Source organism: Drosophila miranda, chromosome 3 (assembly GCF_003369915.1).
Source record: "Drosophila miranda strain MSH22 chromosome 3, D.miranda_PacBio2.1, whole genome shotgun sequence".
NCBI lineage: Eukaryota > Metazoa > Arthropoda > Insecta > Diptera > Drosophilidae > Drosophila > Drosophila miranda.
The window spans coordinates 14,154,030-14,171,433 of NC_046676.1; the positions used below are offsets into that span (position 1 = coordinate 14,154,030).

The following is a 17,404-nucleotide window of genomic DNA, read 5'->3' on the forward strand; positions in this document are numbered from 1 at the left end:
GCTAATATTAAACGACACGACAAAGAGTGCGTGCGAGAGAGACAGAAAATCAGTCTGAGCGTGACGTCGGGCGCTGCGTAGCCACTGCAAATTGATTTGTTCCTATTGGCTATAAAAATGATCTGATCTGATCCAGATTCAGCAATCTGATAGATATGGTCATTATCTATGATTCTGCGTTTTTAGTTTTCTCGAATGTGCAATATTGTGGATGCAACAGATTTTCGTCCTTTGTGTGGGCGGAAGGGGGTGGGGTGAAATTTTGAGATACACGTTTTATAGTAAGATCTAACAGGAGTGCGGATACCAAAATTTGGTTACTCTAGCCTTAATAGTCTCTGAGATTTTTGAATATCCCCAGATTTTCGTCCTTTGCGGGGGCGGAAGGGGGTGTGGCGAAATATTGAAACAAACTCGTCTCGGTCCGATATATAAGGAGTGTGGATACCAAATTTGATTGCTCTAGCTTTTATAGTCTCTGAGATCTAGGCGCTAATGTTTTACTCTAAGCAAAGCCGGCTATGCTACGTGTGTGTTAGAGAGAGACAGGGCGAGAAAAAATGAAATTGTTTTCTTGATGCTGGCTATAATAATAATACGATCCAATTCCGCAGTCTTAAAGATATGGTCATTCTCTACACAGATTTTCGTCCTTTGTGGGGGCGGAAGTGGGCGGGGCGAAGTTTTGAAATATTTTTGTAGCAGTGACATATCACAGAAGTCTGGATCCAAAACATCGTTGCTCTAGCTCTTATAGTCTTTGAGCACTTGGCGCTGAAGGGGACGGACAGACGGACGGACGGACAGACGGACAGACAGACAGGGCTCAATCGACTCGGCTATTGATGCTGATCAAGAATATATATACTTTATGGGGTCGGAAACGATTCCTTCTGGACGTTACACACATCCACTTTTACCACAAAGCTAATATACTCCAATACTCATTTTGAGTATCGGGTATAACGAGGGGGAACGTTGTGAGTTGCTGCGGAGACCTCGTATGTAAAACTAGATTAAGTTGCCACGAAAGGTAGCAGTAAACTTGCTTACAATAAAATACAAATTTTCCACATGAAAAAAAAAAAAAGCTGCGGAGACCTCAACTCTACATTTATACCCGATAATTAGTCAGTATGGCTCTCCGACAAAGAGTGCGTACGAGAGAGACAGAAAATCAGTCTGAGCGTGACTTCAGGCGCTGCTTAACCACTGCAAATAGATTTGTTTTTTTTGGCTACAAAAATTATCCGATCTGATCCCGATTCAGCAATCCGGTAGATATGGTCATTCTCTATGGTTGTGCGTGTTTAGTTTTCTCGTATCCTCAATATTGTGGATGCAACAGTTTTTCGCCCTTTGTAAGGGCGGAAGGGGGTGCGGCGAAATTTTGAGATATACGTTTTATCGTGAGATCTATCAGAAGTGCGAATACCAAATTTGGTTACTCTAGCCTTAATAGTTTCTGAGATTTGTGGATTCTCCAGATTTTCGTTCTTTGCGGGGGCGGAAGGGGGTGTGGCGAAATTTTGACACGAAACGGTCAAGGTCCGATATTACAGGAGTGTGGATACCAAATTTGGTTGCTCTAGCTCTTATAGGTTCTGCGATCCTTGAACTAATATTTTGCAATTGGCAAAAGCGACCATGAAACCTGTGTGTTAGAGAGAGACAGAGCGAGAAAGAATGAAATTGTTTTCTTGATTCTGGCTATAATAATTATACGATCTGGTTCAGATTTTGCACTCTAGAAGATATAGTCATCCATTACGATTCTGCGTTTTCTGTTTTATCGTATCTTTGAAATTGTGGATGCCACAGATTTTCGCCCTTTATGGAGGCGGAAGTGGGCGGGGCAAACGGACGGACGGACAGACAGACAGGGCTCAATTGATTCGGCTATTGATGCTTGAGCCGAGTCGATTGAGCCCTGTCTGTCTGTCCGTCTGTCCGTCCGTCCGTCTGTCCGTCCCCTTCAGCGCCAAGTGCTCAAAGACTATAAGAGCTAGAGCAACGATGTTTTGGATCCAGACTTCTGTGATATGTCACTGCTACAAAAATATTTCAAAACTTCGCCCCGCCCACTTCCGCCCCCACAAAGGACGAAAATCTGTGTAGAGAATGACCATATCTTTAAGACTGCGGAATTGGATCGTATTATTATTATAGCCAGCATCAAGAAAACAATTTCATTTTTTCTCGCCCTGTCTCTCTCTAACACACACGTAGCATAGCCGGCTTTGCTTAGAGTAAAACATTAGCGCCTAGATCTCAGAGACTATAAAAGCTAGAGCAACCAAATTTGGTATCCACACTCCTTATATATCGGACCGAGACGAGTTTGTTTCAATATTTCGCCACACCCCCTTCAAAAATCTCAGAGACTATTAAGGCTAGAGTAACCAAATTTGGTATCCGCACTCCTGTTAGATCTTACTATAAAACGTGTATCTCAAAATTTCACCCCACCCCCTTCCGCCCACACAAAGGACGAAAATCTGTTGCATCCACAATATTGCACATTCGAGAAAACTAAAAACGCAGAATCATAGATAATGACCATATCTATCATATTGCTGAATCTGGATCAGATCAGATCATTTTTATAGCCAATAGGAACAAATCAATTTGCAGTGGCTACGCAGCGCCCGACGTCACGCTCAGACTGATTTTCTGTCTCTCTCTTTGTCGTGTCGTTTAATATTAGCGGCGTCTGCCGGAGGAGAGCCATACTGACTTAGAATCGGGTATAACCGTAGAGTTGCGGTGTCCGCAGCAACTCACAACGTTCCCCCTCGTTTTTTTTTTAATGTATCATCTTCTCTCGTTCCAAGGTCAACAAAATTACTTAAAAACTAAATAAAACAAACGAAAAACATAGAGTGCTTCCCCATCTCCACTTCCCATCGACCAGCCATCATCATTGCCGCTTCCAGGCACCCAAGAGATAGCCGCAATTGCCACAGATGACCTTGCAGTCGTTGTTGGAGCGTCGCATGCAACAGGGAAAGATGGGCAGCAGGGCAAAGCAGCTGCAACAATCGGAGACCAGCATTAAAGGAGGATCAGTGGATGGCTATACCTATACCCCATCCTCGCCACTCACCACTTGGTCTGCTGTCGCTCCAGACGCACCCCCTGCTCGTGCAACCGCTCGTGGCACTCCGGGCAGTACATCTGCCGCAGGCAACTGATGTTGGTGGCGGCGGGCGCCGGCGGTGAGACCTTCTCGGCCAGCTGACCCGTGGAGTTGGACTTCTTGCAGAAGTAGGAATCCGTTCCGGGATCAATGTCCGCATAACCATAGGGATAGCCGCGATGTGGGGGCGTGGTGGCCGCCAGGAGCAGTTTGTCCAGAGCTTGGGCCGACTGCTGCTTGGCCTGGCCGCAGTTGGGATTAAGGTTGATCTCGACTAGTTCTGAGTGGAACTCCTCCTCCCACTGCGACGGGGACAACGACGACGGATCCTCGACTTGCACATTGAACTTTAGTTGCCGGCTCATGTTGTTGAACTGACGAGACAATATTTTCTATTTGCCTATAAATTGGGTTATTTCCTTACAATTGAAACATTCAAGACATAAAAAGCATTGGATCAATGTTTGCTGAGCTGAGCAGGGGAGGAGGGGTGATCTTTTGGCCAAAACCAGTTGTTCGTCTGTTTTGTCAGGCCCCCGCCGGCTCTAGACTTTGTTTGTCTAACACTATTTTCATGGCTGAAATGTTAACGGTTGCACTTGAATCCAAAGTCAAAGCGATGAAAGCTCCCGAAAGCACTTCATCGAGTGGGTGGCAAGTGAAGCTTTTTCCATAAAAACAAAACACACTTATTAACCCGTTAGGGGTCTGAAATGTAGTTGCTCTCATATTGTTTAACAACAGCTGCATACAAATGTATATGTTTGTATATACATATTAAAAGCAGGTGAAAATTATATTGCGAGAGGCTGGAGTAATGATCTTTCGATGCAAAACCTGTAGAGAAGTATTTCCTAAAAGGGCCCCGACTCGCAATCATTTTTATACCCGATACTCAAAATGAGTATTGGGGTATATTAGATTTGTGGTAAAAGTGGATGTGTGTAACGTCCAAAAGGAATCGTTTCCGACCCCATAAAGTATATATATTCTTGATCAGCATCAATAGCCGAGTCGATTGAGCCATGTCTGTCTGTCCGTCTGTCCGGCCGTCCGGCCGTCCGTCTGTCCGTCCCCTTCAGCGCCTAGTGCTCAAAGACTATAAGAGCTAGAGCAACGATGTTTTGGACCCAGATTTCTGTGATATGTCACTGCTACAAAAATATTTCAAAACTTTGCCCCGCCCACTTCCGCCCCCACAAAGGACGAAAATCTGTGGCATCCACAATTTAAAGATATGAGAAAACCAAAAACGTAGAATTGTAGAGAATGACCATATCTTTAAGACTGCGGAATCTGAATTGGATCGTATTATTATTATAGCCAGCATCAAGAAAACAATTTCATTTTTTCTCGCCCTGTCTCTCTCTAACACACACGTAGCATAGCCGGCTTTGCTTAGAGTAAAACATTAGCGCCTAGATCTCAGAGACTACAAAAGCTAGAGCAACCAAATTTGGTATCCACACTCCTTATATATCAGACCGAGACGAGTTTGTTTCAATATTTCGCCACACCCCCTTCCGCCCCCGCAAAGGACGAAAATCTGGGGATATTCAAAAATCTCAGAGACTATTAAGGCTAGAGTAACCAAATTTTGGTATCCGCACTCCTGTTAGATCTTACTATAAAACGTGTATCTCAAAATTTCACCCCACCCCCTTCCGCCCACACAAAGGACGAAAATCTGTTGCATCCACAATATTGCACATTCGAGAAAACTAAAAACGCAGAATCATAGATAATGACCATATCTATCAGATTGCTGAATCTGGATCAGATCAGATCATTTTTATAGCCAATAGGAACAAATCAATTTGCAGTGGCTACGCAGCGCCCGACGTCACGCTCAGACTGATTTTCTGTCTCTCTCGCACGCACTCTTTGTCGTGTCGTTTAATATTAGCGGCGTCTGCCGGAGGAGAGCCATACTGACTTAGTATCGGGTATAACTGTAGAGTTGCGGTGTCCGCAGCAACTCACAACGTTCCCCCTCGTTTTTTTTAAATAATGAACAACCCCTAAGGTATGTTAAGGTATTTTTTTCTACGCGATGCGACGCACAGTGGCGCACTCGTGATCGAAATGAAAGCTGATCAGCTGGTGTCCGACTATCGATAGCATGTGTATCGATCGAAAAGCCGCAGCCGTTTTATTTAGACGCCCGCCAAGTGCTCAATGCTTCATTCGTTCGCTGGATTTTCAAGAAGAAAGTAACGTGCGTTAAGTTATTTTTTTTGAATATAGTTAAGAATTTTTGAATATTATTGAAAAGCCGAATTTCGAAAAACCCCTGAGGTGTTTCCAAAAACCAAATCAATGAATCATATCCATCGGTTATGTAAATTAGGACTGAGTGATGCTGTGACATGGCTTAAGCTCTGAATGCGGCGACGATGAGTCGCGGAGAGATTTTAATTTATTATTAGTTACTGTGAATGAATCATGTGTGTAATGAAGAAAAAAAAGGAATGAGTAAAACCGCAGTTGCAAAGATCAGCTCACTTCCAGCCCACTCAACAGCAGCAACAGCGGCAGTGAAAACAAGTTTTAAAACATTTTAACGTCAAATCAAGGTTAAAAAACTGCAGAAAAACGGCGCCCACGGCGAAAGCAACAAAAATACAATAAAAAAAAAATCGTCTTTTGTTTTAATGACGTCGCCGGCAGCTAATAAATTGATTGAATTGCATTTGATAAATGATTAAAATTTTGAATTAACACTCAAACTGTGACATCATCGCCAGAACGAACAAGAGTTTTTGAAAAACGATTTTCGAATGTGGGCCGGCAATGGTCACGATCACTTTTTTGATGCCCTAAAAGGAAACGCCGAAGGTGGCTCGTTTTCTCAAGTGTCTATTGTTTCTTTCAAGAAAAAAAAATAAATAAGAAATAAACGAAATAATCGTGCCTGACCGTCAGTCGATCCCCTCAGATAGTGTGCAACAGCAGTAAACGGAGTCCAGTTCCATGTTTACCCAATCGGGTTCGGGAGTAATCCAAGCCTCGCTTCATTTGCATGGACTTTGGGCGTCGAGTGCTTCCGTCCTCACATACCACATTACACATGTACCGAGAGCTGAATTTGCATTTTTTATTACCAATTACAATTAAATAATCCATCGATTAGGCGATATGTGGAGAGTCGAGCGACCAGGTCTCAGTTTCCCTCCCTCCCCATATACGACTACTACATAAATCGTTGGCTGGATTCATTCGTTTGCCGATCTGGCTCCGCCCACAAAGCTTTTGTTTACTGGTTTTCTACTTTTAGCGGGACACAAGGGCGTAGTCCCAAAAGGGGGGCTAAATCAAAGTGATCTTTAATTAATTTTTTTTTGGAAATCTTGCCTTTTTCAGGGCATTGCGAAGTTCCGGGGAGAATCGTGAAAGTCCCAGTACTACCGCCTCGTCTGGGCTTAATTAAATTATTCGAAATTATCGAAACGTGCGGGGCACTGACTGACATCCCCCCCACTTCTCCCACTCCACACACATCCCCCTCAAATCTTTTGTTGTGTGTTGTACGAGTACATGATGTAGGCCAGCCAATTGTTTATGAAGTGCACAGCGAGTACGAGTAGTATATACCCAATATAGAGCATGTATATGCGATGCATGTGTGCGTATCCACTTTAGTTAAGTTAAGCATGTGTCCATGTGTTTGTGAGCTGTCCGTATTTCGTTGCCAGCTAAACATTTCTTGTATACAACTATATTTTGTTGCTTTTTATCTGCGGATGCCACTCGGAGGCGGTTCAGCATGAAGTCATGCTTGGTCTCAGCTCCAGCCCCATCTCCTCACGCATTCATCTTAATTACGAAGTTTTTATGATGACAATTTCGGGGCTGCGTTTCACTACAAGACAAGTATATATTTCACTGTAAAAAAACTTCATTTGTAGATCAAGATTGTAGTTTTTTTCTGCCACACCCGAGTACTTTTTTCTTTATACTAGAATTTTTAGTTATTTCCCTTTGTTTTTCCAGTCTTAATGCCAAGTGTAAACAAAGCGGCTCGGGCCAGACCATCGCCTGTTGTTCATTAAGTGCAGCAAAACGCTGAGAATGCACAAACAAAATAAATAATGCCATAAATTGGATAAACAATCCAAGCACAGTTTGCCAAAAAACAGACTTTATGGACAAGCAAATTAGTTTAGTGTTTACCCTGCTCTCCTCCTCCCACGCAGCTAGAGGGTCTCTCGATCTGATCACGTCACGTATTCGGGAAGGGTATGGTAAAATATCATGTGAGAATGTTATAGCAGTGTAAGACAGTACGTATGTATATAGTATAAATTCTTGACAGACGAACGGAGAAACGCGGCTGATCCTGTGCAGCTGGACATATACATATTCAGTTTATCGCGTTAAAAACTTTACATTAATCACGTCTGTCCCCCTTCTACTTACTCTTTCCGAAGTGTTGTCATTTGCTGATTTCACTTTTGCAGCTGCGTCAACACAAAGAACTGTAGTAGAGGATTCGGTGTGCAACTCAGAGCCAATTTTGTTGGGCAATTTCCTAGGCTCCAGCTCTCTCAGTCTCCAAATTCCAGATGTTCCCACAGACAGAAAGAAGAACAGGGCTGAAAGGTTTATAAATATAAATTCACTCAAAGAAAATATGAGAAGTCGAATCAGTTTTCGAATCGCGAATGAAGATAATCTCATTATTATTTTTCTTTTAAAACTCGTAATAATGTCGATGGACTCCCTTTCCTTTTTGACACACTTTATTCTCAAATCCCAGAGTGATACGAGTACTTTTTTTTTAACAGTGTTATAGTATATACATACATACATATGTGAGCTCCAAGAGAAGGGGGAATAAAAATGCTGACAATCGTTAAACTTCTCGTGATATATCCTCATTTGTTGTCTGCAGCGGAGAGTTGTGCAAGACTTCCGTTGAGTGCAATTATTTTCATACTTTTTTTTTCTGCATTTCCCTGCAAACCTGATGAACGGGTTTTCTTGGGCTGTGAGTGCATTCCACTCCAGACTCCGGATACTCTGTGATTTCGACTGGTTTCCGTAGATGAAGCAAATGTTTAAGTGCCACAAGTATTGGGAAACTAGTGTTTTCCGAAGCTTTTCGCAATAAGTATAGATTACCTTGACTACATCAATATTTCTGAAAGTAGTGCTCTTAATTGCTTGGGTCAGATGCGACTGAGAGAGGAGTTGCTCACTTTCGAAATCGTTTGCTGTTAAGTTTTCTGTTAATTATTGTGATATTACGCCATTCTGTCAACCGAAGACTTAGTAAGACTTTGCGTGGAGCTTCAGCTTGGGCAAACAATAAAGTTGTTTGTCAATTGCTTGGGCAAATACTCGTACTCAGGTGGAAAAACAAATACCAGAATGGGGAAGAGGTTAAGGTGGGAGAACAAGAAAATGTCAAATAAAGGGCCAATTAAGGAAGGTGATTGTGCGATTCTGTTTATCTTATCAACGACAAATTTTGACCCCAGGGGCGTCATTTACAATCCTCAATTTGTTTGCATACTAAAGCAACATTATCCGAAGAGCTACCTACAAAAGAGAAGACGATGTTTCCTGATTCCCAATTCGTAGGCTATTGATAAACAATCAGTGGGGGAATATTCAAATTAGCCAGGTCTCATGTGTGATTAGCCGATTTCTCACACATTTCAAGCATCAAAGCAGACAGCAGACAGAACGGAACGGAACAGAACAGAACAGAACACAACAGAGCGGAGAAGACGTTGAGCTGGCGGCTGGAATGGAGATCAGATCCCACAGAAGAAGCCGCCTTGAAATTTACGAAAAGAGCCGCCTATAAATCGCAAGATTTCAGCACTGCCCAGGGCTTTATCTAAAGCTCCATTCGGAACAGTATTCAAAGCATAAAGCGTAACCAATTGATTGCTAATTGATATTGATGTGTCGATTATTTTATGATTATTCTTTATGATCGTTAAATTTTGATATGCCAAAAGGCGAGCGAGATCGAACACCAAACTTGATTCAAATTTGTAGATCACTTTGACCAATCAAGCCACTCCCTAAGTACTTCTCAGGCCTTGTCTTACCTTGATTTCAGTTGGATTGTTATAAAAATAATAACTACACGGGAGGGCAAATTAAGTCTGTAGTTCGGGTACCACAAAAACCACTTAAAGACGCTTTCTTTAATTGCCCCCAAAACGAAGATTTGGTTTTTGTTTTTCGAGAAACCTGTGGGGTAGCTTTCGGCTGCGGCTGCGGCTGTGGCTGTGGCTCTGACTGTGGCTCTGCCTCCAGCTGCTGGCCAGCTCCATGGACAGACAGTCATTTGTGTGAAAATCATCGTAGCATGAAGCGTTGTCAAATACCGTTTGTTGCGGGGGTCGGTCCACTCTCATGCTTTTGTTTCGGCCATTTCAAGGTCTGTACAGAAACCGTCTGTTGGGTCAGACCTCCCTCCATTGACCAGAGCAGAGCTCTAGCAATGCGGGTTCTGGCATCATTTTCATAGAAACGGCATTAGAAGTTACTCATACGCAGCGTGGGTTGGATAAGATTAACGAAAGCCATAGACATAGACATAGACATAGCTCATCCTCCCCATTCTCACTTGACTCTTTGCAGACAGCAGAATGAGCTCTAACAACTGCGGTTTCATTGATCCGCAGGGCCAGTTAAGCGCAGCCCTCGCTAATCGGGACATACGGGAATTCCACACTGCCCTGGACAGCGGTGCCCAGGCCAATCGCCAGGACGATCGACACACCACCCTCTACGAGAAGGCGTTGTCCACACCAGGATGCGCCCAGTTCATTGAGGCCTGCCTGTCCCACGGCTGCAATGTGAACTATGTAGGTTACCCAACTTCCAGCCGCGGTCTTCATTTATAAGATTCCCCAACCTTTATTCCCCGCAGATAAATCAAAAGCTAAATAAGGCCGCCATTAGCTATGCCGCAGACTCACGGGAGCCATCGAATCTGGCCGTGCTACTGCGTCATGGTGGTGTCCAGGTGGATCGGAAATACAGCCAGTTGACGCCTCTCAACTCGCTGGCCAAGAACCTCACAGCGGAGAATGCCTCTCAGGTGGGCTCCTGCATTCAGCTGCTGCTCGAGTACGGAGCCTCTCCGAATTTGGTGGATCAGGGCGAGTTCACGCCCCTCCACCATGTGCTGAAGAATAGAAAGATTGAGGCAGGCACTAAGCTGGAGCTGATCCGACTTTTCCTGAAACAACCACAGTTGGACATTGACAGCTATCGGAACGGGCAGGTACGCCAGATGCTGAGGGATCAGTATCCGGAACTGCCGTTGCCGGAGCTGCGCGAGGCCGGAGCAGAGATCGACTGCGAGCGACTCCTCCGAACGCTGCGGGACGGAGACGAGAACCAGTTCGAGCAACAGTTCGCGGAGTACCACCAGAACGTCAGCGGAAACGCAGACAACCAATGCAATGCCAACCAGGAGGAGTATCAGTCCCTGCTGGCGGAGAGTATCAAGCGGGGCAAGCAGCGAGCGTTTGAGGCCATCCTCGAGACGGGCATCAACATTAATCCTTCAAAATTGAGCGACATCAGCCCCGTGGAGTTGGCCGTAATCTGGGGCAACCACAGGGCGCTAGAGAAGCTGTTGAAGCATCCGCAGCTGAGGCTGACATCGCATTCCAAGCTGCTGAACGCGGTTATCAGTCGCCTGGGTGAGCAGCCGCTGGACGACTTCTGTGACCACCAGCGCTGCTTCCAGCTGCTGCTCGAGAGCGATCGTGTAGACATCAATGAGGCGGACAAGGCTGGCCTGGTGCCACTCTCCTATGCGGTCAAGTATCGCAACACAAAGGTGGCACAGGAGCTTCTACGGCAGGGAGCGTACATCGGGGCGAGAAGCGCGTTCGGAGATCTTCCCATACAGGAGATGGACCCGAAAGTGCTGGAGGAGCACTTCGATTCCTGCATCACCACCAACGGGGAGAAGCCCGGTGACCAGAGTTTCGAGATCATCATCAACTACAAGAATCTGATGAGACGCCAGCGAGAGCCCGGGCAGTCGGACAAGCGGAGCATTGGCCATCCTCACCAATTGGAGGACGAGATGACTCCAATCGCATACATCGCCGATTCCAAGGAGCTGCGTTACCTGCTGCAGCACCCGCTAATCTCGAGTTTCCTCTTCCTCAAGTGGCACCGCCTCTCGGTGATCTTCTATCTGAACTTTCTACTTTACTCTCTCTTCACTGCCTCCATTATCACGCATACGCTCCTTAAGTTTCACGAAAGCGACCACACGGGCCTGACTGCCCTCTTCGGCCTGTTCTCTTGGATAGGGATTGTGTATCTCATCATCCGAGAGGTCATACAGCTTGCCATGTCGCCGCTGCTGTACTTCAGGTCGGTCACGAACCTGATGGAGGTGGCTCTCATTGTCTTGTCGATCCTAACCTGCATGGAAGCCAGCTACGACAAGGAGACGCAGCGCATACTGGCCGTCTTCACCATTCTGCTGGTGTCCGTGGAGTTCTGCCTGCTGGTTGGCTCCCTGCCAGTGCTCTCAATTTCGACGCACATGCTTATGCTGCGCGCCGTCTCCAGCAGCTTCATCAAGAGCTTTGCTCTCTACTCGATCTTTGTGCTTACGTTTAGTCTGTGCTTCTACATACTGTTTGGCAAGCCCCAGGTGGATTCCTCCTCTCCGAAGGACAGCACGCCAGAGCCAGCAAAGGAGGGAGAAGATGATGGTCACTTCAACACCTTCTCCGTGCCCATCGAGGCGCTCATCAAGACGATTGTGATGCTCACGGGAGAATTTGATGCCGGTGACATAAAGTTTGACAGCGTCTACACTTACCTGATCTTCCTGCTCTTTGTGTTCTTCATGACCATTGTGCTGTTCAATCTCTTGAATGGTCTGGCTGTCAGCGATACTCAGGTGGGTCTATATTTCCTTTTCTTCCTCGGCTTTATCCAACTGTTTTCTCCCCTCTCCTTTCCCACAGGCCATCAAGGCCCAGGCGGAACTGAACGGCGCCATTGTCCGCACCAATCTGCTGACCCGCTACGAGCAAGTTCTCACTGGCCGAGATGGGAGCATGGGGGGTTGTGGGGTTCTCATTGTGGGGAGCGAACCCTTCCGCAGCATTTGCCAGCGATTGATGAACATCTACCCCAACTACCTGACTCTGCGCCAGATCTCAGTGCTGCCCAACGACGGTAACAAGGTGCTGATACCCATGAGCGATGGCTTCGAGCTGCAGCCCCTGAATGGCAAGAGCCCGGCCAGCTTCCAGCAACTGCCCACGAGCTCCACGCAGCTTGATCCACCGGTGAAGCTGCTGCCCTGCTGCTGCTCCGTGATGAACGGCAAGTGCGCCCAGATCGATGGCCGGACCGTGAAGCTAGCTCTGGCCCTCATCGATCAAAAGTCCAATACTGAGCAGAGGCGCCAGCGAGATCAGATAAGCGATCGTCGACTGCAGATCATCGAGCATAAGTTGGAGAATCTGCAGTTTATCGAACAGAAACTGGACCATCTGCTGCAAGTGCTGCAGGAGCGCACTTGACCAGGGACGCAGGATGGCTCTAAGCTATAGTATTTATTGTACGAGTAATAATCAACTAGCACTAGCATTTAACCCGTATTCAAAGCAGACTGTAAGTTTAAGTTAGTCTGAAATTGTTTTTATTAACATACGAATAATGAAATTGAACAAAACCCTTAATAATTTGTTGTCAGTAAGTAAGTAGTATATAATGGTTATATAGACAGTAAATATTGTATAAACGAATATCTTTACTGTATGTACCATTTTGTACCAGAGTAAATATTTTGTAATTGCAAATGTTAGATTTATGCATTCTTGAATTTTCATTTCTTTTTCTTTTCGTTATAATAGTTTTATTATCTTTAATTGGTTTTCTTGTTTCTGTTTTCTGTTTTCTGTTTTCGTTTTCGTTTTGTTTTTTGCATTTGATATGATTCGGTTCAAAATGTGTGTGTTGTTTAAGCAAATATTATGGTTAATGGTTCTTAATCTTGTTCGTTACTCTTTTATTACCCTTTTTGTATATCTTTTGTTTTATAAATTAATCTTTAGCTAAGCTGAGGAGCGTAGCGTTGCGGATCAAATCAATCAAAAGTTGATGGGTCTAAGGGGCTAGCTAACGAGGCAGTCAATGGCAATGGCAATGGAAATCCAAATGGAAATTTATGCAAACCATGCGGCAATAATTTGTTAACAATTTTCTGCTGCCCAATTATCGTTTTGAAAGAGACGAATTAAGCGGAAATTTTGATTTGATCCGTTGGAGCGTGTGGGGAGCGAGTGGAGCGCAGGCAATGGTTAAGCTAAGCTAGAATAGGAATTATTATAAAACTATGCATTGTCTCTTTTAGTTTATGTAATATTTAATTGCTTTTATTATACCTTAGCTGCTGCTACTGCTGCTGTTTTAGGACTAGGACTAGAACGACCAATAAGGTGGAAAATCAAAATAATTGACTTAGTTCTCAGAGCATGTTAAACAATTGTACGCCTTCTGCTGTAGCTTTGGTTTTCCGTTTTCTGTACGTATTAAATATTTATCTTTATTGCTGGTTCTTTGTGTTCCACTGTTTCCCTTTTATCTGTCCTTTTTCCATCCGCTGAAACGTCAACCTCATCATCCATATACATATACTTTAATCTCAACAATATGTATATATAAATAAAATCGTGTATTCTGTAAGGCATGCCTAATCAAACCAGCCGTATTGCTAACTATAGGTATATCTGTATGTACTATATGTAATCAGCCCCTAATCCGTCTCCAGTTGCTAATCCCTAGGGACTTCTGTTCTCGCTGCTGCTGCGGTGCCATTGCCATGAACTTTAAATGCATAGGACTCGGTTCTGTTTCAATTTGTGATGCTGTTTCTGCTTTTGCTCGGTTGGATTGGTTCTTGACTCGACTTGAATGGGAGCAAAGCATTATCTACTGCGATTACGAGTACGATTCGATAATGTCTAAAATCTAAATTTTTAAATCATCATTATTCGTTTTCCGTTGCTGCGTGTGTATGGCCTGATCTCTGTTCATTTGAGTTGGTTTCGGTTTTGGTAACGATGTCTATATAATTGAATATGCCTCATTCATTTTATTGTCGTTATACTCTATGACTAAATTAAACCTCCCATATTGCATCATTGCGTCGGCTCGGCTCGGCTCGGCTCGTCTAGCGTCGCTCTCTAATCGTAAACATCGTTTGAAGCGATTATTATTGAAAGATAACTCAAATTAAAGCTTCTTTGTTTGGGTTTTCATTTTCTTTGATGATTGGATGAGAGGTTCTATTGCTATTTCGTTACCGTTAATCATTATCGTTTATCGTTTATGTACAATCGAATACGAGTACTAAATATTGTAAATCCTATGTCATACAATATATAATCCTTGCAACTGTTAGGCAATGTACCATTATTAAATATCACTTAATTGACGAGTGTTTGGTTTCTGTCTGTTGTTGGTTTTGTTTTGCTTTTGCTTTTGCTTTTGTGTCGGTTTTTTCTTTTGGTTTTTCACATTTTCATATTTCATTTATCTCTGTTAACATTTCTAATTAAAAATTACGATTTTAGTTTGGTTTTTTTTTTTTGTTTTTTTTTTTTGGTATCATTTTGCTTGTTCTTGTTGTTTTTTGTGTGTAAAAATTGCAGTTAAAATCACAATTAATTTGTTGTGTGTACGATATTTTGTTTGTTCTTGGAGAAAACGATTTAGTTGGTACCATAGAATTTCAATTTACTATCAATCGCTGTCTGATTGTCTGTTGTTGTTAGGTTTCGAAAATAGAGTAAGAGTAAGAGTAGAGTAAAGTCGAGTGGAGTGTGCACTGCTTTGGAGGCTGCTGGTGTATTTCGGTTTCGGTTTTCCTCGTATAGTACTATGTATAATAATCATACCGCAAAACTCGTGTTCGATGTGTAAACTTAATGCGATCACAATGACGACTTAAGAGCGAGAGAACAACACTTAAAATATAACAAAAACACGAAAAGTTTCTTGGAAACTTGGCCCAGGGCCAAGCCCTTATCAAAGTTGTACAAAGATGTCACGTACATAGTTGTAAAGTGTAAATCATTATGTTAAAATAGAGTTCTTGTGGAAGCTTACTGGTTTGTTCTTTTGTTTCATAGGAGACCACAATTGTTGCAAGTTGGTTTTGATTTAAGCTACTCTAAATCATATAATAAATTAACTAATCATTAGTTCACAACAATAAAAGTTATTCGTTAGGTAGGACTGCGGTTCATCTGGCTGATTGCTGATTGATTTCGATTTGGTTTGGTTTGGTTTGGTTTGGATTAGTTCGATTACGATTTGACTTCGATTCTAGTGCTATCTTCTGGATAGTATATTATTTCCCGATTGGATTGGGTTTAATATTAGATTCACTTGACATTGTTCTTCGACTTAAGTTATTACTGGAGGATGCTGAAGAAGAGAGATGGATAGAGAGACACATGTACGGGTAAGTTGAGGGTGTGGATATCCAAATACTCATATGTACAATACATGATAATCAAAACTACTAATACTTCGCTTTTGTACTTCGAACAATCGGTAATGAATAATAATCGCTTATCGGTATCGCTAGCGCTATCGTAATCGGTAATTGTATGCGGTATCGTAGTCGTAACGAAAAACCTTTATAAATATTTTATTAAATTTGCACTAACTAATGTTATACATATGTACGTATGCTAAGACCTGGTACCATACGGCATACGCTATGTAAAGTATATGTATCTATAAGTATAGTATTAGCTCATTAGTTTAAAATACTTCCTTTGGCATATGTACAAAATATATTCATATGTATCGATAATTGAGAAAAAAAAAAAATCTACTGTCATGAGCCTAGATCTGACCGCGATAGTTACACATATGCATAGTTGCATATGCATGTATAAATGTGTGTATTGAATGCTCGAGCATGCATGCAATGCCAATCTCTTTGTATCGTATTGTATAGTTCAAAAACAACCTTCGAAAATATCCAAGAAATACCTCGATATGACTTCAACTTAGAACCGAACGGCCGGTAAGCTATTGACATATGTTCTGCACTTTTCTCCGATACCGATTCGTATTCTGATTGTGATAGTTATTCTATGATTCTGATTCTTATTCCGAATCTTTTTTTTTGTTTTGATTTGATTCGCGATCCGTGTACACAATGTACGGTTTGTTTAATGCACGTTTTTGTTAACACAGAGTTTAATATTGATTTCTTCTCCACCTCCACCATCTTCTGGTCAGCGTAGATTGATATTGTATATAAATTTGGATAGTTCCGTATATGTATATGTGTATATATCCTATAAAGCGACTAGTATGTATGTATATATATATATATATATATATGTATGTATATATATGTAATCGACTACGATAACAAAGGGGTACCCCGACCACGCCTATGCCTAAGCCTAAGCCTAAGAAACTACGAGTTCTGAGACAAATGCACACAGGAATCGGCATCAGATTTGCGCTCAGGTCGAAGGTTGTCAACTTGGACGCCGGCCAGTGACAGCCGAGGATGATGATGTTGACGAGCAGCAGGCACTGATCCTGCTGCTGGTGCTACTACTGCTGCTGCTGCTGCTGCTGGAATCCTGCTGCCGACTGTTGACCGAAGGTCATCTCTGTTGGTCCTCGGCTGGAAGTGCTTCAGCTTCAATTCCTCTTTCAGCTGCTGTCTGCTCCTCATCCTCGTCGAGTGTGTCCATCTCGACAATTTCGTTGCCAGTGGCTTTGTCGGGATTGTAGTCGTAGAACACCTGCGATGTGTCCCCCTGCACATTCACATCGATGGGAGATGGATCCACCTCCACACCGATCGTTACGGCTGTGGATGTAGCAGCCAATTCCGTACTGAAGTCGCCGCGTGGCGGCTCCTTGGGACTGTCCACCATTATCTGTACGGTAGGCATCAGGGACTTGTCCATGGGGCTCTCCGACGAACCCGTGCTGATGCGAATCTGCGGCGGCTTGGGCTTATCGTGCCCATTGCCATTGCCCGTTGAGAAGAGGCTACCCTCGTCTTCCTCCTTGTACTCTTCGCTCTCGCGGTGCACCAGCACATGGACTAGTGTGGCATTGTCCGGCCGCAGGCCGAGGGCATGCATGTGCGGATGCGTCTGTTGATCCGGCGATGGCCGGGTTACGATCACCTCGGGGGCAGGTCCCTCCGCTGAAAGTTTGTCAAAACAAAGATGACTTTAGTGGGGTTTGCTCTCGTGGAGGGAGTCT

General features: G+C 43.6%; 3 protein-coding genes across 7 annotated transcripts in view; 1 reads left to right on the plus strand and 2 right to left on the minus strand.

Moving 5' to 3' along the window:
• Nucleotides 1-2,798: 2,798 nt before the first annotated feature.
• Nucleotides 2,799-3,610, minus strand: LOC117188165. The gene is made up of 2 exons (XM_033391608.1): nucleotides 3,107-3,610; nucleotides 2,799-3,032 (listed from the first exon to the last, which is right to left on the minus strand). Exons 1-2 carry the CDS (start codon nucleotides 3,502-3,504, stop codon nucleotides 2,921-2,923), a joined length of 510 nt encoding a protein of 169 aa, XP_033247499.1. The 5' UTR covers nucleotides 3,505-3,610; the 3' UTR covers nucleotides 2,799-2,920.
• A 6,140-nt stretch (nucleotides 3,611-9,750) lies between these two features.
• On the plus strand, nucleotides 9,751-12,750 carry LOC117188453 (transient receptor potential cation channel protein painless). Its single transcript, XM_033392352.1, has 3 exons — nucleotides 9,751-9,969; nucleotides 10,035-12,041; nucleotides 12,109-12,750. Exons 1-3 carry the CDS (start codon nucleotides 9,751-9,753, stop codon nucleotides 12,670-12,672), a joined length of 2,790 nt encoding a protein of 929 aa, XP_033248243.1. The 3' UTR covers nucleotides 12,673-12,750.
• A 1,079-nt stretch (nucleotides 12,751-13,829) lies between these two features.
• The window catches only part of LOC108158872 (sodium channel protein 60E), a 31,692-nt gene continuing 28,117 nt past the window's right edge, over nucleotides 13,830-17,404 (minus strand). For all 5 annotated transcript variants that reach the window (XM_033392349.1, XM_033392348.1, XM_033392345.1 and 2 more), the window contains one exon: nucleotides 13,830-17,345. In XM_033392349.1, coding sequence (XP_033248240.1) covers nucleotides 16,792-17,345 — 554 coding nt within the window. In that variant the 3' untranslated portion in view covers nucleotides 13,830-16,791. The remainder of the gene's footprint in view (nucleotides 17,346-17,404) is intronic.